This window comes from Podarcis tiliguerta, assembly GCF_965153285.1.
Source record: "Podarcis tiliguerta genome assembly, chromosome: 16".
Lineage (NCBI taxonomy): Eukaryota > Metazoa > Chordata > Lepidosauria > Squamata > Lacertidae > Podarcis > Podarcis tiliguerta.
In genome coordinates, this window is record NC_139549.1 from 32031960 (window position 1) to 32053419 (window position 21460).

The 21460-nt window shown below is 45.2% G+C and overlaps 1 protein-coding gene across 1 annotated transcript in view; it reads left to right on the plus strand.

Moving 5' to 3' along the window:
* The window catches only part of ZDHHC8 (zDHHC palmitoyltransferase 8), a 146295-nt gene that overhangs the window by 89703 nt on the left and 35132 nt on the right, over positions 1-21460 (plus strand). Inside the window, exon 2 of the mRNA XM_083418269.1 lies at positions 19568-19689. Within this exon, the coding sequence (XP_083274395.1) occupies positions 19568-19689 (122 nt within the window). The remainder of the gene's footprint in view (positions 1-19567; positions 19690-21460) is intronic.

The window sequence follows — 21460 nt, forward strand, 5'->3', positions numbered from 1 at the left end:
CTGCGCTTTTCCAGATTCTGCTCACGCATTTTCACGGGTGCTTGCCTTTGTGAATGAATGATCACAACATCTGCAGTGAATATCATCACCTCTGGGTTCTCAAGTGCCTTTTCAAGGGGACTTGCAAGCATCTGCTTCAATACCCCGGAGCAAACCATTTGTTAAGCAAACTTGCTTCAGATACCCCCACCACAAAAAAAGAGCCCCACAGCTGCTCATCTTCTGTGATTCTTCTAGACCACCTTCCTGACTTCATCACACCTCTCCCTGCAAATTGTTCGGAGATTTAAATTTGGAACACCTCCATTCTGTCGCGCAGTTCAAGCGTACAGCACCTGTAACCTTTGTGGCAATATCGGGATTCTTGCTGCAGTCAAATTGGCTTGACTGACTGGGTGACAGGAGGCTGTGAAATAGAGTGTGGCAGACCACAATTAGGGTGCTTATTCCTAGGAGCGGGGGGGGGGGGGGGAGACTGGGAACTTGGAAGAAATGGAAAGAGGAAAAACAAGCACACTTCTTTCTTTCTTTTTCCAGGGAGAGGCAAAGTGAAGCAACCTCCCAGCGGGCCATGCTTTTTGCATACTAAACATGAGCAGAACTGACAATGCGACAATACATGTGTGTCTGTTGCACTAAAATCCAGCAGAGAAATATTGGCCAGATGGCAATGCAATAGGAGGAAGGAAGGAGGATAATAATAATAATAAAACACTAGGCAAACGCTACTTTTCCTCCTGTTATCTGCCAGGGGCAGCCAAGGTGGTGCCCTCCAGTTTTTCGGACTGCAACTCCCATCAGCCCCAGGAAACATGGCCAATGATAGAGGGTGATAGGAGTTGTAGTCGGGAAAACCTGGAGGGCACCACGTTCGCTCTCTCTACATTAGGCACAGTAAGGCAGGCTCTGTGGATGCCAGATGCTAAGGGGCAGGGAATGGTGACGAGGTGTCACAGGACAGAGGTGTGTGTGCCATTTGGCTTGCCCTGCGCCCCTTCAGCTAGCCTGCTGCCCTCTGTTGCGGTGGAGGACATTGACGCAACAGCACATTGCCAATGTTGAAGTAAGGCTCAACTCCCAGTCTGGTTCTCTTCTGTACATGGAATAGGGGAGCAAAATGGCTTTGACTGGGCCTGCATCTGATCTCATAGCCTGCATTTGGGCATTTTTAACCACTGCTTTCTTCCAAGTAGTTGCCTGACTACTACAGACGACAAATTACCAAGTAATAGCCTACTGCTATAGCTATTAAAATAGTCAGTCTGCCACCAAGTGTCCCTATTTTCCAGAGACGTCCCTGATTTAGAGAAGCTGTCCCCATTTCTGATTTGATCCCAGAACACCCCACATTTCCTTAGGATGTCCCTATTTTCATTGGAGAAATGTTGGAGGGTAAGGAGTACCCCTGAGCCGTCTGAAGGCAGTCTTGTACGGGGAATGTTTAATGTTTTATGGTGTTTTTATATACAGTGGTACTTCGGGATGCGAACAGGATCCGTTCCAGAGCCCCGTCCGCATCCTGAAGCGAGCATAACAAGCGACGGTACGTTTGCGCATGCGCGAGTTGCGTTTTGCCGCTTCCGCGCATGCGTGTGACATTATTTTGAGCATCTGCGCATGCGCGAGCGGCGAAACCCGGAAGTAACGCGCTCCGTTACTTCTGGGTTGCCGCGGAGTGCAACTCGAACCCACTCAACCCAAAGCGCATTCAACCCGAGGTATGACTGTATGTTGGAAGCTGCCCAGAGTGGCTGGAGCATCCCAGTAAGATGTGTGGAGTATAAATAGTAAGAATATCATTATGGAATAGGACGTCCCTATTTTCATTGGCGAAATGTTGGAGGGTTTGCTGTCAAGAACATTCCTTTTTGGTAGTTCCACTGCCCTGGATGGCCTGGGTGGGAGACGGCATGTTTTGTGGCAGCCCCTGAGCTGAAGATTCACCCTTTGACCTTAGCCTTTGACATCTGAGGTACATATTTTTGAGCCCACCTTACTCTTTTGACTGCAGTTTGTTTCAACTGCCTTTAATAATATTTTAAAATTGACAGATTTGCTCATCTCTACATGTGGGCAGCCATTATAAACACTCCTGTAACTATTTCTCTTATTGCTCTTCTTTGAAATATTATATTTGCTGCTGTTCATTTGATACGTTGCGAGTCATTGTGGGCCCAGTCTTGCGGGAAAAGTGGCATACAGATAAACGGATGATCAGAGTACCTAAGCGCGTTGAGGACACAATTAATACATTGCTTTCTTGGCTGTCAGCCATAAGTAATATTGTGAGCCCTAACTACGCTGCGAGCCCTAACTGGCTTTCTTTGTTTAGCTATGAATCAGAATGCTGTACATCTCTGCTTGGTCATCACTGCTACATTTAATTATTTCCCCCTGGGCCTTTCAAGGAAAGGTGGCATCTATTAAAGGTTTAATGTCTTGCACCCCCTGCAGTGTGCATGGTGGAAAGGTGCAGCTAATAAGCTGGAACGACTTCTCAACAAAGGCGTATACTGTGTTACATTTACAAAATTGCTCCCTTTCCTGCCGTTTCCTCGTTTATTAATGCCCCTTGCGCACTGTTTATACTGAGTCGGCGTGGGGGAGAGATCTGGTTCCGGCAGGGTATTACAATGGGGTGTTGTCGACCCTTAGCCAGAACACAGAACAGAGCATAAAGACAATGAGTATTTTGTCTGGTTTTTTCCTTATAGCTGTTTCATGTAGGGCATTTTTCCTACCTGGGTTTACAGGGATGTAAGCATGTGATTAGGGACCCGGGTGGCGCTGTGGGTAAAAGCCTCAGCGCCTAGGACTTGCCGATTGAAAGGTCGGCGGTTCGAATCCCCGCGGTGGGGTGCGCTCCCGTCGTTCGGTCCCAGTGCCTGCCAACCTAGCAGTTCGAAAGCACCTCCGGGTGCAAGTAGATAAATAGGGACCGCTTACTGGCAGGAAAGTAAATGGCGTTTCCGTGTGCTGCGCTGGCTCGCCAGATGCAGCTTGTCACGCTGGCCACGTGACCCAGAAGTGTCTGCGGACAGCGCTGGCCCCCGGCCTCTTGAGTGAGATGGGCGCACAACCCTAGAGTCTGGCAAGACTGGCCCGTACGGGCAGGGGTACCTTTACTTTTACCTTTAAGCATGTGATTAGGACGCTCACCTGATTAAAGGAGCATCCTCAAGTCAGTAACACCTGAGAAGGTGCTTTCTAATTCTAAGGTTGCCAGTTCGAATCCCTATGAGACGCTGTGCGAGTTTTGTTAGCCCCAAAAATGGAAGGTGATGGAGGTCCCAGGCAAGGAGGATTGGCAACTTAAGATTTTAGGACATGGGTAGGCAAACTAAGGCCCAGGGGCTGGATCTGGCCCAATTGCCTTCTAAATCCGGCCCATGGATAGTCCGGGAATCAGTGTGTTTTTACATGAGTAGAATGTGCCCTTTTATTTAAAATGCATTTCTGGGTTATTTGTGGGGCATAGGAATTCGTTCATTTCCCCCCTCCAAAATATAGCCCGGCCCCCCACAAAGTCTGAGGGACGGTGGACCAGCTCCCTGCTGAAAAAGTTTGCTGACCCCTGTGTTACGATGTGCAGAACTAGCAGGTTTAGCACATAGAACATGAGAGCAAGTAGAACATGTATTCAAAGAAGAGTGGAAAATATGTATTGAGGACAGTGGTACCTCGGGTTACATACGCTTCAGGTTACATACGCTTCAGGTTACAGACTCCGCTAACCCAGAAATAGTGCTTCAGGTTAAGAACTTATTTCAGGATGAGAACAGAAATTGTGCGGCAGCAGCGGGAGGCCCAATTAGTTAAAGTGGTGCTTCAGGTTAAGAACAGTTTCAGGTTAAGTACGGAGCTCCAGAACGAATTAAGTACTTAACCCGAGGTAGCACTGTATATGGGAAATAATGGTATAAGGGCAAAAACCCTGGCAGCATTAAGATAAATTCGACAGTGTAATTAATATTGGAGCGATGTAAGATTAAAATGGTTAAAGTAAAATATGAAGGAATGATAGATAAGCAAAATGGACCATGGAAGGAGGAGAGAAGTCACTGGATATATAATATTATGTAAAATGTTTATTTTGAGGTGTAAAATTGGGGTGGGGGATTACGAGTGTGTGTGAGAGAGAGAATCCCCGTCAGACTGCTGCTTTGAGAGCCAAGTGAGGTTGTGCCTTTGAAAACGCTGGTTATGAACTTAATTCGTTCCGGAGGTCCATTCTTAACCCGAAACCGTTCTTAACCTGAGGCTAATGGGGCCTCCCGCTGCCGCCACGCTGCCACCACGCGATTTCTGTTCTCATCCTGAGGTAAAGTTCTTAACCCAAGGTACTACTTCCGGGTTAGCGGAGTCTGTAACCCGAAGTGTTTGTAACCCAAGGTGTTTGTAACCTGAGGTACCACTGGCGCCTACCTGGGTGGTGCTGGAACTGAGTTCTGGCTGAAAAAAAGCCCTGGTTCCGGTGCCCCGAGGCTCCCTGAGCCCAGTGTGACCGAACTGGTTGTGCTCCCCTAAACTCACCTCTGGACTGAGATTATTGGGGCAGCGCTCCATTTACCCAAACAGAGATAAACAGAGGCTCCATTGGCTACAAGAAACAGCAGCTGGGACAGAGGGCTCCAGGGTTGGCAGTGTATCCCTTCTTTGGGCTTTGTCAAGTGCCTGGCAATGCCAACCGTGGCACAAAGGGTGAGTGCCCTAGCTTTTCCTACCCCAGTTTCCCTACTGGTAATCAAGCAATTTGGTTTATAATAACCAAAGTGCATTCTCTGTTCATAGATTAGTTACAGTGAGCAAAAATAAATCTGGTTAGCTTAGCTTTGTTAAACTCTTTCGCTGCAGACGTTGCATTGTGACCCACTCTCTTGAAGCTCCTGGTTTTCTCTGTGATCAGCAGCATGTGTAATTATAATTACTTCCCTCCAGAATATATTATTTTCCCGAACCCCAGGGAGACCGGCGAGCCTCGTTTCCTCCCCGCCCTTTGCTTTGTGATAAGAATGCCTTATTAAGAAATCCACATGCCTGCTCAGTGTCATTTTTGGACCATGGAGAATGTGAAACACATTAAATGTTGCTACTGAACTGTTATATGGTGGCGTAGGTAGGAGCTTGCGGTTGTTTGAGATACTTGCATGTGTTCATTGGCTTACTGGCTGCCGCCCACTGAGAGCAGAGAGGTGTGGGGAGCTCACGGAGGTGCCAGCGTGGTGGCAGGACTGTCAGATTGACTCTGCCACCTCTCCTGCCCTGCACTGGAGAGCCAGCGTGGTGTAGTGGTTAAAAGCGGTGCACTTGTAATCTGGTGAACCGGGTTCGCTTCCCTGCTCCTCCACATGCAGCTGCTGGGTGACCTTGGGCTAGTCACACTTCTCTGAAGTCTCTCAGCCTCACTCACCTCACAGAGTGTTTGTTGTGGGTGAGGAAGGGAAAGGAGATTGTTAGCCGGTTTGAGACTCCTTAAGGGGAATGAAAGGCGGGATGTCAAGTCCAAACTCCTCCTCCTTCTCTCTTCTTCTTCTTCTTCTTCTTCTTCTTCTTCTTCTTCTTCTTCCTCCCCTCTCTGAGAGTAGCAGCAGTTCTCAGCATTGGGAACCTGGCTAGTTGGTTACAGATGCAAGAATTTCGAAATCGTTTCAGCGGCTTAAAACTCAAACAGTGAAAATGGATATTTGCTTCTGCTGCCACGTTCTCACTTTCCTTTTCATAACACTGCTAAAGTAGCTATTAAGAGTCAGCCAACGGAGCAGGGGTGTTAAGTTGTGGATGAGCATATCAGACAACACAGCGATTCTTCAAACAGCTCTTGTTTATTCACAGGCCAGGACAGAACTGAACTGAACTGAACTGAAGGGTTCAGCCAGCCTGCTTATATAGAGCTCCACTACAACGCAACAGTAACCACTTTCTGTAACTATCCAATCACTGAACGTCACTTTCAATCCCTTATTTGCATATGTGGACCTGAGTGAAAACTACAGTATCCCCCTGCTTGCCCAGGGTGAGAACTTCAGTACATAACAAGGGGCACCTGCAAAACTTGCACATTTACCGTAACTATGTACCTTGCACCATAAAAGGTTTAATGGGATAGCTTGGCAGAAAGCCAAGGGTTCCTAAAAAGAATTCCAACAAGAATTCCAGGAAGTATGGGGGAAATGCAGAGAATACTTTACCAAACAGTGCCCCAAAATATACACCTGGACTTGTTTTGATTAATTTCTATAGGAGACTTTGCGGGTTTCAAAGTCATAATTAGGAAAAATTGTAATAATCACATATAAAAGAAACAGTACACAAGAAGTAAATAAGAAGGCCATTTACAGGATAAAGGAAGTATTTTATTTTTATTTATTTTTATGTATTTATGTTTTCTTTATAGGAGTTTAATTTTGATAATTAAATTGTCAAAGGTGGTGGGTTTGTTTGTATGTATGAGTTGTTGTAGACTATGTTGTAAATAAAATTTTAAAAAGGAATAAAAAATATGCTCCGGCTGCACATGTTTACTAGTAAAAGCACCCCTATTTTCTGATACTTATCCCTGAAAAAAGCATGTCTCCACATTGCCGCCTTTTGGAGATGCTGTGTTAATTTTTTTTAGTGTGAGTTGCTGGAGCTGCAATTCTTCAGAAGTCATGTCCCATCCCAGGGTGCCAAGAAGTCAAATCACAGCGTGGGGAATGGATGGCTGCATTGACTTTAGCATCAATGGGTGTGCATGGGCGCTGAGGTGAGGTCCCATTTTGCGTCCCTAGTCCCATGCACTCTTCCAGAGGAGATTTGGCAGAGATCCTCACTTTCGGCGTTTAGGTGGATGAACTTCAAATTTGCAGTGCTGCTGTATATTTTGAATAGCTCATAAGCAATCGTAGGACATTGATTCCCGCCTCCCCTCCCCCCTCCCCCAGCAGGGCCACTATTAGGGCCAAACTTCAGGGGAATAGTTCTGGAATCCAGAAGCTGGGGGAACCCGCAAATGATTTCATAGCAGAAGCAGGCTATTCCAGCACCCGTTGAAGGGTTGCTACCATTCATTCTTTCTAAAAACGCACAGTTATTGGCAGGGTGGATTTGATTTAAATCAAATCGATTTCAATCACGATTTAAATCACTAGTCAGTAAGACTTGATTTAAATCACTCATCAGTAAGACTTGATTTAAATCATTTTTTACAGAAATACTCATTCTTGCTGGTATAATCTTCATATTTTTGGAATAATAAAATTTCAGAGTAGTTTTTACAGTTGTATCAAAAATTACTGATTTGGTTTTAATATTAAGAAATACATTGACAGATAATTATGAAATTATTGTGAGGTTCAATAAGTTAACTGTTTATATTTGGACAACTTTTCTGCTGTACTTTATTGGAAGGAGAAAATTAATAATTTCCTTAACAACAATTTAAACAAATTTATTTAACTAAAACAATAGCTTTATAGCATATGTATCCATGTTTGTTAACTGATGTGGTTAAACAATTTTTTGGAAAAAAAAAAAGCTTAGACTGAGTTTTAGCACACATGAAAAACTTAAAACAATTCCTTATTTCCTGATGAAAAGCCTTTTTACAATAAATAAAAAACTATATTTAGGAAGATTTTTCCTCCAAAAGCATTTTATTTTAAAAATCCAATTTAAATTAAAAAAATCCGATTTAAATAAAAAAAATCCTATTATTATTATTATTATTATTATTTTAAATCATTGATTTTTATCCACCCTGGTTATTTGGGATAGCTGGGCAAGCTGTCAAGCAAAGCTCTAGCTGAAATGAACATGCAGGTCATGGCTGGAGCTGCCCTGCCACTCAATTACCGTATTTTTTGCTCTATAAGACTCACTTTTTCCCTCCTAAAAAGTAAGGGGAAATGTATGTGCGTCTTATGGAGCGAATGCAGGCTGCGCAGCTATCCCAGAAGCCAGAATAGCAAGAGGGATCGCTGCTTTCACTGCACAGCGATCCCTCTTGTTCTGGCTTCTGAGATTCAGAATATTTTTTTTCTTGTTTTCCTCCTCCAAAAACTAGGTGCGTCTTATGGTCTGGTGCGTCTTATAGAGCGAAAATTACGGTAATTGCTTTAAAGAGAGAGAAAGAGAACGTCCTTTTCCTGTTACTGCCTTGTAAGCTGCTGGGGTGATGCTAATTTTGGCTGCTGTGAGTTGCAGTCCATAACATTTGGAGGGCACCAGGTTGAAGAAGGCTGGTTTTTATACACATAGGTTGCTATGCAGGAGAAATAAAACCACCAGTGCAACATTGCGTAGTAGGAGGCGATATTCTAAGATGGGGTGCCATTTTTAAAAAAAGGGATCGAGGACCAGTCTGTTGCACTCAGCAGTTGCATTGTTGAGAAGCTTTCTTTTGTGTGTGGTTTCTACTTGGGGGTGAGACAGAGCTTTCCTTCCTAAGAGCAGCTCTCTTCTCTTGCGTTTTTAATCGATTCGCCTTACCCGATCTGCAGTATACTGAACGCACATCACTAGTATTTGGAAAGGGTCCAGGTTGTAATGGAACGCTCCACCGAAAGCCATCATATCTTATTAAACTGCAGCGGATTTCTATTCAGCCCAGCTGATTTGAATAATTAAACAGGGTTAAATTGGATAGAGTTGAACCTCAGGGGATGGAGCATCTAGCTCCCTTTTCCTGAAAGGTACTTTGCTCCTGAAAGGTACTTTGCCTTGATGTGAGAGCTGGACCATAAAGAAGGCTGATCGCCGAAGAATTGATGCTTCTGAATTATGGTGCTGGAGGAGACTCTTGAGAGTCCCATGGACTGCAAGAAGATCAAACCTCTCCATTCTGAAGGAAATCAGCCCTGAGTGCTCACTGCAAGGACAGATCGTGAAGCTGAGGCTCCAGTACTTTGGCCACCTCATGAGAAGAGAAGACTCCATGGAGAAGACCCTGATGCTGGGAAAGATGGAGGGCACAAGGAGAAGGGGGCGACAGAGGACGAAATGGTTGGATAGTGTTTTCGAGGTTACCAGCATGAGTTTGACCAAACTGCAGGAGGCAGTGGAGGACAGAGGTGCCTGGCGTTCTCTGGTCTATGGGGTCACGAAGAGTCGGACACGACTAAGTGACTAAACAACAACAACACTTTGCTCCCCTTCACCTGCTCTTTAAAAATAACAACAATCACAACAACAACCTTTAGTAATAGATAACTGCATTCAGCAGGTTTTCTGCTAATGGGTGGTGTGACTTATATTTCTACTTTGATATAGTCTAATTCGGCCTACACAGTCTAGGCTTCATCCTGAATCAGTGTTAGCGATGAACGGACATTCCTTGGCGCTTGCCTTTGCTTTCAATCTACCTTCATAGAAAATGCTTTCAGCCTTCAGGGCACTGAATCGGCCATCTAAAAAGAAACAGTGAGAAGGTTGTAAGCAGTTGTATTACACATAGACTCCCTGATCTGGCTGGGCATTGTGTGTGCAGAACTGGACCCTGTGCATTTATCTATAGCTGGATGGTGAATTGCCTGACTTGTCCCATGTTTTGCCTGACCAAAGATGGCAACCCAACCCCCAACCCCACCCATGGGGGAGTGCAAGTCACTGTGCAAAATTAAAATGGGGATGGGATCTGGTCACCTAGTGCCACTCAGAGCACCAGAAGGTTAGAAACCTTTTTGATTTTTGCCAAGTGGGGTGAGGACTGGGTTTTTGTTGTTGTTGTTTAGTCGTTTAGTCGTGTCCGACTCTTCGTGACCCCATGGACCAGAGCACGCCAGGCACTCCTGTCTTCCACTGCCTCCTGCAGTTTGGTCAAACTCATGCTGGTAGCTTCAAGAACACTGTCCAACCATCTCGTCCTCTGTCGTCCCCATCTCCTTGTGCCCTCAATCTTTCCCAACATCAGGGTCTTTTCCAGGGAGTCTTCTCTTCTCATGAGGTGGCCAAAGTATTGGAGCCTCAGCTTCAGGATCTGTCCTTCCAGTGAGCACTCAGGGCTGATTTCCTTAAGAATGGATAGGTTTGATCTTCTTGCAGTCCATGGGACTCTCAAGAGTCTCCTCCAGCACCAGAATTCAAAAGCATCAATTCTCCGGCCATCAGCCTTCTTTATGGTCCAGCTCTCACTTCCATACATCACTACTGGGAAAACCATAGCTTTAACTATACAGACCTTTGTTGGCAAGGTGATGTCTCTGCTTTTTAAGATGCTGTCTAGGTTTGTCATTGCTTTTCTCCCAAGAAGTAGGCATCTTTTAATTTCGTGACTGCTGTCACCATCTGCAGTGATCATGGAGCCCAAGAAAGTAAAATCTCTCACTGCCTCCATTTCTTCCCCTTCTATTTACCAGGAGGTGATGGGACCAGTGGGCATGATCTTTGTTTTTTTGATGTTGAGCTTCAGACCAATATTTTGCGCTCTCTTCTTTCACCCTCATTAAAAAGTTCTTTAATTCCTCCTCACTTTCTGCCATCAAGGTTGTGTCATCTGCATATCTGAGGATGTTGGACTGGGTAGGCATCAGCAAAAGGCTGCTGGGTGTTGGTGCACCTCCCTACCCAAATGTCATTTCCTATAGGACAGTTTTCATTTAAATCAAAAAGCTGAGACAAGCTGGGTGTTTTTTAAGTATTTGCTTTTACCAACAGAGCCCAAATGCTAGATATGATTTCCTGTTTCAAAGCCAGATTGGTTTGACTTACAGAGACAAAGTCCCCCATGTGTTTCCTGAGAAGCACAAATGTTAGCATTCATTTCATTAAATGTAAGCGTGGAATTTCAGTTTCTAATGCACACAAACACCCTTCAAAATGTGGTAGAGAGAGAATAAATGGCTTCCCTATTGTTTGCCAAATCTTGTTTAATGACTCTCAACACTTGCCTCCCGTCATTTTCTAGGCCAGTCGTCCCTAAATCATATCTAAATATGGTAATATGTTTATGTAAAACAGGAATTTCAAAAGGAATTAGGGATACAAGCAACACTCCAGAGTGTGTTATGCTTTGTATTAATTAGATTGATCTCCGAAAGCAACTGCAGCATTCAGAAGATCCTGATTTGTTAGCCCACTTTGCAAATCTTGAATCTAAAGGATGGGTGCATGGAGATTTCCCATGTAAAGTTGGTGGTAGTGTTAGAACTCAAAACCACAGGGTTTATTTGGAAGGAACCAGTCATTACCATCATTAGGATGTAGACATACGTAGATACATACCCTCCAACATTTCTCCAATTAAAATGGGGAAGTTATTATTGTTGTTGTTGTTGTTGTTGTTGTTGTTATTATTATTATTATTATTATTGCTATTGCTATTTTTCTAGAAAAGGAGGAGCCAGAACTCCCCATGAACACCTCCTTTGTTCTCTTAGAATGGCAGTGCTGCCCACCTGAGAGTTCCTGCTAAAAAACCCCATTATTATTATTATTATTATTATTATTATTATTCCCTGCCCATCTGACTAGTTTGCCCCAGTCAATCTGGGCAGCTACCAACATATATAAAAACATAATAAAACCTAAAACTTTAAAAAACTTCCCTATACAGGGCTGCCTTCAGATGTCTTCTAAAGGTTATGTTGCTTATCTCCTTGACTTGGGGATCGCATAACTCCACACCCTCCAACATTTATCTGATGAAAATGGGGATGTCCTAAGGAAAAGCGGGACATTCCAGGATCAAATCAGAAACCGGGACGGCTTCTGTAAATCCAGGGTTGTCCCTGGAAAACAGGGAAACTTGGAGGAGATATATCGAGATCGAGATAATATCATACACACGTTTACTCACACATTAAGGTACGCAGTGTGACATTGTAAAGCCAACATGATGCTAAACAATACTTACAGGACTCAACATCTCAATCACGACCATTTTTCTAGAGCAGAGATGGTGAATCAGTGGCCGCAGTGGAGGACATTGGGCTTTAAAATCTCAGCAGTGCCCTGTGCGATGCCAAAATTTGATGCCCCTTCCGTTGTTTGCTGTTGTTGCAGTGCCTTCTGCGGCGCCTTCCCGGCTCAGCACCTAGTGCGGACGATCCGGTCAGGCTACCCTATATCTGCTTCTGGTGTTGCTGTGAATGTTATGGGACTTCAACTCCCATCATCCCTGACCTCTGGCCCTGCTGGCTGGAGCAGATGGGCACTGGAGTCCCAACAGCAAATTGGAGGGCAACAGCTTTTCGCACTTCTCCTTTAAAGGCAGTGTAAGATCTTCTCATCAACAATAGAAGCAATTGATAAGATTTGCTCTCCCGCTAAAGTTACCCCGCCAGAGTGAACTGAGAAAGCTCTCTGAAGGAAAGGCAGGAGGTACAGGTTGAAAAAGAATGTCCGAATGCCCCTGTCTCCACATCGAAATTCCTAGTTGGTTGAGGGAGCCGGGTTGCATGTTAACCAAAACAAAGCTTCCTTTCTCCGTATGGGCAGCCAACCAGCCTTTTGAAGTTTGCTCCGCCAAATGAGTGGGAGAAGTCAGGTTTTAACAGGCAGTCACTTGTGACATTTCCTGGAGGAAAGGAGGTTGGGAGAGAGAGAGAAAGAGGAGAGAAAAGCTGTGCTGAAGGGTGCCGAAACTGCAGACTAAAATAAACAGAACATGGGACTGCATTTAGTAAATATAGTTGCTAGAAAACTTCCAGGTGGAGGAGGAAATAAAAATCCAATTTGATGCCTGGAAGGCTTTATTGTGTACCCATGTGAGTTCGTTTTTGTGTTTATATCTCATCTTTTCTTCAAAGACCTAGAAGTGGCATCATCTTTTTCACTTCTTCCCTATTTTTTATCCTCACAATAACCCCATGAGTTAGGTTAGGCTGAAAGGTCGCCCAGTGAGCTTCATTTCTGAGTTAGGATTTGAACCTTGGTCTTCCAGGTCCTAGTTCAGTACCCTAACCACTATGCAACACCAGATTTGGAAGGCGATTGGGCCGGATCCGGTCCCCAGGCCTTAGTTTGCCTACCCCTGCCTTAGCTCATCTGGGGAAATTCCTCTCTTGGCACCTTGCCCTGCAGGATGTCGTAGGGCAGTGACCCCAAAACAGGCATAATATGCTTGTGTTGTACATTGTGTTTTTGTTTTGATTGTATTGTTTGCTTTGATATGGTACACCCCCTAGAGATTTTTTTAAATACAGTGAATGCTCGGCTTGCGAATGTGATCCATGCGGGAGACACGTTTGCAACCCGCAGCGTCTGCACACGCGCAGGTTGCGATTCGGCGCTTCTGCACATGTACAAAGCACAATTTAGTGTTTTTGCGTGAGCGCTGAAACCCGGAAGTAACCTGTTCTTGTACTTCCGGGTTCTGTGCAGTGTGCAACCTGAAAACACGCAACCTGAAGCGTCTGTAATCCGAGGTATGAGTGTATTAAGCGCTTTATAAATGCTTTCACATCTATAAATAAATACATAAATAAATAGTCTGCCTGCATTCAGTTCTACTGCTAGTGGGCCAGAGAAGGAGCAGCTATAAGGAGTTTGCCACCCCTCCGTTCCACCCAGAAAGGACACTCTGCTCCAATTCCTACTTTCCTCTAGAGTCCTCATTCCTTTTTCCTTTTGTGAGCCTGCAGGCAGGGATTTATTTTCGTTTAATCTCCATGCAACGCTTAGAACATTTCAGGTGTATACTTCTTGCTGCTTCTGCTGCAGATTTTGTGTGTGTGCGTTTTGAGGTTGGGCAGAGGCTTGTGCTAGCAGACAGAGAACATTAGAAATGGCCTTACGTTCCTATGTAAAAATACCTATAATAAGACTGGCAGTATGCATGCATGTGCATAATTCAGGAACACTCATAGCACCGAATGTGGTGTATTTCAGAGGTGAAATCGCCCACTTTTGTTTCTCTTTCGTCTTTGCTGTGTGCGGCGGCACCAGCAGTAGCAGCAACAAACTTCAGAAAGGCATTTTGGGGAGGAAACGGCAGGTGCCAGTCATTGGCCATTAAGAGGAATGATGCATAGGTTGTTTTATGTACATCCCCACCCCTAAACTTTTACTTCTCCTAAAAAAAAAAAAAAATCACCAAATGCCGCATAAAACCATTTTGCTGGCTTGTAAATCAGGTGGTGAAATTGTTGGACCACATGTGACTCGGATATTCTGGAGCACGGACTGCACACAGGGAGGCAAACACCAATTCAGGTTTCAAGCAGGTTTATTTGATTTGCATAGGCATAGCAAATAGGGACCCAGGTAGCGCTGTGGGTTAAACCACAGAGCCTAGGACTTGCCGATCAGGAGGTCGGCGGTTCAAATCCCCACGATGGGGTGAGCTCCCGTTGCTCGGTCCCTGCTCCTGCCAACCTAGCAGTTCGAAAGCACGTCAAAGTGCAAGTAGATAAATAGGTACCGCTCCGGCAGGAAGGTAAACGGCGTTTCCGTGTGCTGCTCTGGTTTGCCAGAAGCGGCTTAGTCATGCTGGCCACATGACCCGGAAGCTGTACGCCGGCTCCCTCGGCCAATAAAGTGAGATGAGTTCTGCAACCCCAGAGTCGGCCACAACTGGACCTAATGGTCGGAGTCCCTTTACCTTATGCATAGCAAATGGTGTGGCGCAATATGTTCACAATCTGCACACCCCAATCAGGGTGCGCCCACTTTTTATAGACTAAATAAACAGAGAGTGAAAGTCTACATTCTTATCCAATCAGGCTCCAACATTCCATGTTTCTTCCTTTTGAAGGCTTCTTTGTTCGTCTGCCGGCTGTGGCCTTGCTCTCTTGTAACAGTGGCTTTGTTTGTCTGCCCGCTATGGCCTTGTAACAGTAGCATGATAACTGCATGCTGGAATTTCTATTTCTGAGGCCCTTCAAAATGTGGGGGCCCAGTTTGGTTTGGCGATACACACCTTCTCAAAAGATGTGTGGCTTATCAAATATGATACTCCGGCAATTCAAATCTAGCCTTGAAAGCATTAGGAGGATTGGTGGCTGTTCAAAGGGATTAAAACCTTTCAGATTTCAAGGGCAAGAACCATTCAGGAAGTACTAGGAGAGCCTATTGTTTTTGCCTCTCAAAATAATCCGAAAGATGCTATGGATGAAAACAGAGATGTTGATAACTGCAAATGAGTTTATTGGCAAAAACTGGAACTCATGGAAAATTCCAACCATGAGGGAGAGGTTGCAGAAGGCTTAGCTTGCGAGGATCTTGCGTTCGCGAAAGCAATTCAAGGGCAAGGCAAGTATTTGTTTGTGACTGGGAATTGTTCATCTGTTTTTTTTGGAACAATGCATTTACTCAACATAATGTCAAGGAACACATGCTGGCGATGTCATAGACTAGTGATTTGCAATTAACTTAATTGAAACTCCGTTTCTTTTCTGCTCTCGGAGACTTTTTCTTTTTGGCATTTGTGTGCAATTTGTAATAATATTATTAATATCTGTTTAAAATGTTACCCATTCTGTGGGCGTGGGAGGAAGGGAATCACATCATCTAGTTTGTATCATCTCGGGCCAGCCACACAAGAACAATTTGTACCAAAGTATTTCAGGGAAATCCTTTGTCAATCAAAACGTGTTACAGCTGGCCTACCAAGCATGGCAGGTAGCTTCATACAAGCAAGCGGCTTTGGCCCAAACTAGACGTGCAAGGCAACACCTATGTGTTAAAAGTTTATCCTGTTCACATATAAAGTGGGGAATGGAGAAGTCTGCCTTTTTAAGCAAAACAGAAGCTTGTTAAGGATTTTTCTCACTGCCAGTATTAGTATTATCATTATCATTATCAAAATTATCTGCAAAGCTGCACACACATCAAGAGATAAGACAACGTCTGCCATTGGACTCAGAATCAAATAGGCATGATACAAAAGGAAAAGGGAATGAGGAGGGAAGAGGAAAACACGAATTGAAGCAGTTCTCTTCAATGGATAGCGCCAGGCTGGCCTCTCTCCCCATGCCATGATGTTCACTGTCAGAGGCAAGGAGGTGTAGCCTCCCAGTGACTCTTCCTCTCTTGACTGCTGACGGAGGACAGAGGGTGCCTTTTTTTGGTTTTGAAGTAATAGAACTGGGCCGGGGGGAAATGCTTAAAGTTATAAGGGGGGAGGTGAGGCATGGGGAGAGGGTTGGGTATGGCTTTCCTCCCCATGCACACCATTTTGTGAAAAAGTGCATCACCACCACTCTGCTTTATACGTGAACAGGGCAAAAACATTGCCCCACATGTTTAGATTTGACTTTTGGGCAAATCTAGAACACTAGCCCTTCAAGGACTTCCTAAATCAGGCATAGGCAAACTCGGCCCTCCAGATGTTTTGGGACTACAACTCCCATCATCCCTGACCACTGGTTCTGTTAGCTAAGGATGATGGGAGTTGTAGTCCCAAAACATCTGGAGGGCCGAGTTTGCCTATGCCTGTCCTAAATGAAGGTTTAGAGACTTAAAAACATATTTTATACCAGGCTTCGCCAACCTGATGCCCTCTGGGCTACCTTGGCTCCCAGTACGTTTCCAAGCACAATCCAAAGTGTTGGTGCTGATCTTTAAAGCCCTAAACAGCCTCGGCCCAGTATACTTGAAGGAGCGTCTCCACCCCTATCGTTCTGCCTGGACACTGAGGCCCAGCGCCAAGGGCCTTCTGGCGATTCCCTCATTGCGAGAAGCCAAGTTACAGGGAACCAGGCAGAGGGCCTTCTCGGTAGTGGCACCTGCCCTGTGGAACGCCCTCCCACCAGATGTCAAAGAGAAAAACAACTACAACTACCAGACTTTTAGAAGACATCTGAAGGCAGCCCTATTTAGGGAAGCTTTTAATGTTTAGTAGACTATTGTATTTTAATATTTTGTTGGAAGCCGCCCAGAGTGGCTGGGGAAACCCAGCCAGATGGTCGGGGTATAAATAATAAATTATTATTCTTATTACTGGGCTCCAATTCCCATCAGCCAGATGGGCAAAAGGTGCCGTATACAGAGTCAAATATCTTCCCTCCCTGCGGTCCAGTTAATGTCTTCACTGTTTGGAAGCAACTTTGAAGTATCTTAGGCAGAAGTTTTGGCAAAACATCTGGAACCTGAGATCCTTTTTAAAATAAAAAATAAATCAATCTGAAGATGTGAAGCATTGAACTCAGAACCTTCAGCATGCAAAGTGTGCTCTGTGCCACACAGCTATAGTGGGCTTTTTGAAAAAGCTTTATTCTTGATTACATTTTAAATCAGGGATGGGGTCCCCATACCTTCCAGGTGTTGCTTCCAGGTCCCTACTTCCATCAGTTGGGAGTATGGCCAGTGGCCACAAATGATGGGAGCTTTAGTTCATCAACATCTGGAGGGCTGCAGGTTCCCCATCCCTCATGCGGCCGAATGACATGACAGAGCTTTACCTGATAGTGATGTTGACCCAGCAGTGATGTTTTCCCAGTAGTGATGTATGGAAGTGAGTTGTTGTTGTTGTTGTTTAGTCGCTTAGTCGTGTCCAACTCTTCGTGACCACATGGACCAGAGCACGCCAGGCACTTCTGTCTCCCACTGCCTCCCGCAGTTTGGTCAAACTCATGCTGGTAGCTTTGAGAACACTATCCAACCATCTCGTCCTCTGTCGTCCCCTTCTCCTTGTGCCCTCCATCTTTCCCTGCATCAGGGTCTTTTCCAGGGAGTCTTCTCTTCCCATGAGGTGGCCAAAGTATTGGAGTCTCAGCTTCAGGATCTGTCCTTCCAGTGAGGACTCGGGGTTAATTTCCTTAAGAATGGATCGGTTTGATCTTCTTGCAGGTAGATGGTTGGACAGTGTTCTTGAAGCTACCAGCATGAGTTTGACCAAACTGCGGGAGGCAGTGGAAGACAGAAGTGCCTGGCCTGCTCTGGTCCATGGGGTCACGAAGTCAGACACAACTAAACAACAACATACAGTATTCCTATTTTACCTTTTGCATTTAAGCTGGCAATTTCATTCACAACTGCTTATCTCAGAACTCCTGCAGCAGTTTCTTTTTTTTCCACAGCACAGTTTATACCCTATCAAAAAAACGAAAAGAGAAAGAAATCCAGAAAACAAATTATACAAGGAACAATGGTAGGGTGGAGACGAAAAAACTCTGGCTAATGCTTATAATGATTCACTGTGTCCTTTCTTTAAACTTCAGTGAACTCATTCAAATATGCAACTCCATTAAATGAGCAGATTTGTTTATGGTTCTAGGTTTCCTTCCATGATGGAGTTGGTGGCACTAATTTCCTATTGAAAAATAGCCTATTAATTTTTACTGGGTAGCTAATTAGCTGCAGAGTCTAAAGAGGTAGGGCCACCAGTTGTCGGAGGTTGACTTGCCAGGTCATTTGGGGCAAACCAGGAACATCTTTCCATCATAATGACATTAGACACGTGGACGTTCAAGCAGTAGCCACAAAGGGAGACCCAGGAGCACACTCTAAACACGCTCCCAATTCTTCCTTTGCAGTTGCAGTTTGAACTCAACGCCTTTTGATTTTGGCACCTTCTTCAGTCCCCTTGCACAAGGTCAGAAAAAGAAGCCAAATTTTAAAAAGCATTGAGTTCAAGCCGCAACCGCAAAAGAAGAATCAAGATTATTCTTGCATCTTGAAATCAAGCCAGGATTGCACAGGAAAAAACTGAACAGCAGCTGCCCATGGTGGAATTGCAACCAAGCGTGAATGGGTTGGATTTGCAGTGGTGTCCTGGCCCGCCCCAGCTAAGGAAGTCTGATAGTTAAGCCTTTATTGATGGAGAAGAACTTACAGTGGTACCTTGGGTTAAGAACTTAATTCGTTCTGGAGGTCTGTTCTTAACCTGAAACACCACTTTAGCTAATGGGGCCTCCTGCTGCAGGTGCGCCGCCACTGCATGATTTCTGTTCTCATCCTGAAGCAAAGTTCTTAACCCGAGGTAATATTTCTGGGTTAGCGGAGTCTGTAACCTGAAGCCTCTGTAACCTGAAGCGTATGTAACCTGAAGTACCACTGTATTTCTGGGTTAGCGGAATCTGTAACCTGAAGCGTCTGTAATCCGAAGTACCACTGTACATCAACTCTGAACGTGCTCTGAGTGCACATGCATGTTTCTAGCCACTGGGCACTGTCCCCCACGGATCTGTGCCTTGCAGAGCAGTTGCAGCGACAGCAAGGCCTGCCCTGCCCCCGGCTTATATACGCTCCCCTGGTGGGTTGCGCTTCCACATCCTTTGAACCACATCAGCAAGGCTGGGGGGGGGGACAGTGCCCAGTGGCTAGAAACATCCATGTGCATGTGCATTCAGAGCACGTCCAGAGTTGATGTACAGTGGTACCTCGGGTCTTGTCGTCTGAGTAACCCAGGACCTCCATACATGCTGCCCTGGCTTGCAGGAAAACAATGCAAGAGGCAGCAGTTGCAAGTTACCACTCTCTGCAACCACAGCAGGCGCTGTGATTCCTCAGCGATGTGACTTCAAACTCTGCTGTCTCTCGAGATGGACAGATGCCAGAAACAACTCTGCTTCACCCCTCTTTTTGCCTTTGGGGAATGCCGTATTAAAATGTGTTCGGGTTGAGATGTTCTGGGGTGGGGAGACATTGACAAGGCAAATCGTTCGACAAACTAAGACTAATTCCAACCTTGCTTTTCTCTTGTATGCAGGTGCCCCTGGTTAACAAGAGCCGTCTCTCCAGCCATCCCTCTATACAATGGGCTCGTGTTCCTGTTTGTACTCGCAAACTTCAGCATGGCAACCTTCATGGACCCTGGGGTTTTTCCACGAGGTAAGCCTGGACAGGATGAGGGCGGGTGGCTCGGGGGAAATATGGGCAGAAAGGTATGAAGGCAAACAAACAGATACTAATAATAATAATAATATACCTTTATTGTCAATGTACAGCCTGTGTACAATGAAATTAATTGAGCCTCCCTCCCCCCAAACACTCAGTCTCATTGCACTCTGTGTGCTTGTCGCACAACACACCAATCCTGAAAGTCAGTTGCACTATATTATTTTCCGTTCAGCAGCCTAACAGCCCACGGATAGAAACTGTTTTTTAGCCTACAAAATGGCACAACCAGCCTTTATTCCCCCCCCCCCCCCCACTATTAATACCCCCAATAGGAAAATTAGTTACCTGGTTATGCAGCCTTAATCTGCAGTTTGGAGAACTCCTGTTCAGAGTTCCTAGCCAGCCAGCTGTGCCCTGTTCCATACCCCCCACCATCACCAGTCTTGTCCCGCCCCCCGCCTCCCGCAACAGATACTCTGTGTTCTGTTGCTATCGAGCATGCTCAGTCCTCATCAGACTGGTGGGGGGTTGTTTCCTTCCACTTAGGTTTCCCCCCACCCAGATTGTTGGACTTCTGTAACCCTTGGGGGTTCCTCTGAACATGTTGATACCTCCCTCCTGGATTGTGCAATTTTGGCCGAGTCGTGTTCTATAAACAGAGATTGAGTTTACTATTGGTAAATATCAAGGATGGGCGGATGGGAGTTGCAATTCAATAACATCTAGAAGGGCACAGATCCCCCATCTCTGGTATATTGGAGTTGTTGTTGTTGTTGTTATTTAGATGTGTTAGTCACCCGTATCCCAAATAGGATCATTCATTGTTTATTTGCAACGGATTGCCGTTGTGAACAGCGACAAATGCTCTTGTCAGGTGTGTGTGTTCGCGTGTGTGTCTGGCTTCAACTCATGCAACATGCCAGCTTTTATCACGTTTGATGGGAGATGTGCTGGTAAACACTATGCAGATTCTTGTCTGGATAGCTTAGCCTCTTTCTTTTGAAGTGTCTGTCCTTTTAAGTCATGAAACCAGCGGCTTGTTCCTGCCTTCTCGGGAGCCTTTAGTGCAATCGCTGCTGATGTTTGTTTTTCTGGGGTTTAGGTTTTATTCAATGCGTTGCCTCTGCTGAGATTTCCTAGTGACGCCAAGCCTGTCACAAATGGTAGACGAGGGAGGTAAATTTATTCTGCAGGTGGGCACTCCATGGAATATGTATTTTTAAGAGCAGAAAACACTGAATATATAAAATGGGATGTGAGGAAGAAGGGTTATGTTAGCCTAGCCTTCTCCCTTGATATTCTGATTTTTAATGTGCTGGGGTTTTTATTTATTTATTTGCACTTCCACACCTTAGATGTAAAGCACATGACTTCTCCCCAAAGAATCCTGGCAACAGAAGCAGCCTTAACAAACCACAGGAGCCCAGGCAAAGCCATGTGCTTGAAATACGTGGTGTGAATGTGACTGTACAGTTTAGACATGAGTTTAATGTATCATTCCCTCTGTTCCCAATGATCAGACTACAGTGGTACCTTGGTTGTCATAGTTAATCTGTTCCGGGAGTCCGTTTGCCCCCCAGAACTGTTCGAAAACCAAGGCGCAGCTTCCTGCAGCCAATTGGAAGCTGCAGAAGCTGCGTTGGAAGTTCGGCTTCCAAAAACGTTCGCAAACCAGAAAACTTACTCAAGGGTTTGTGGTGTTTGGGAGCCGATTTGTTTGGGAGCCAAGCCATTCAACAAAGCCACTTCCGAGCTGGAGAGG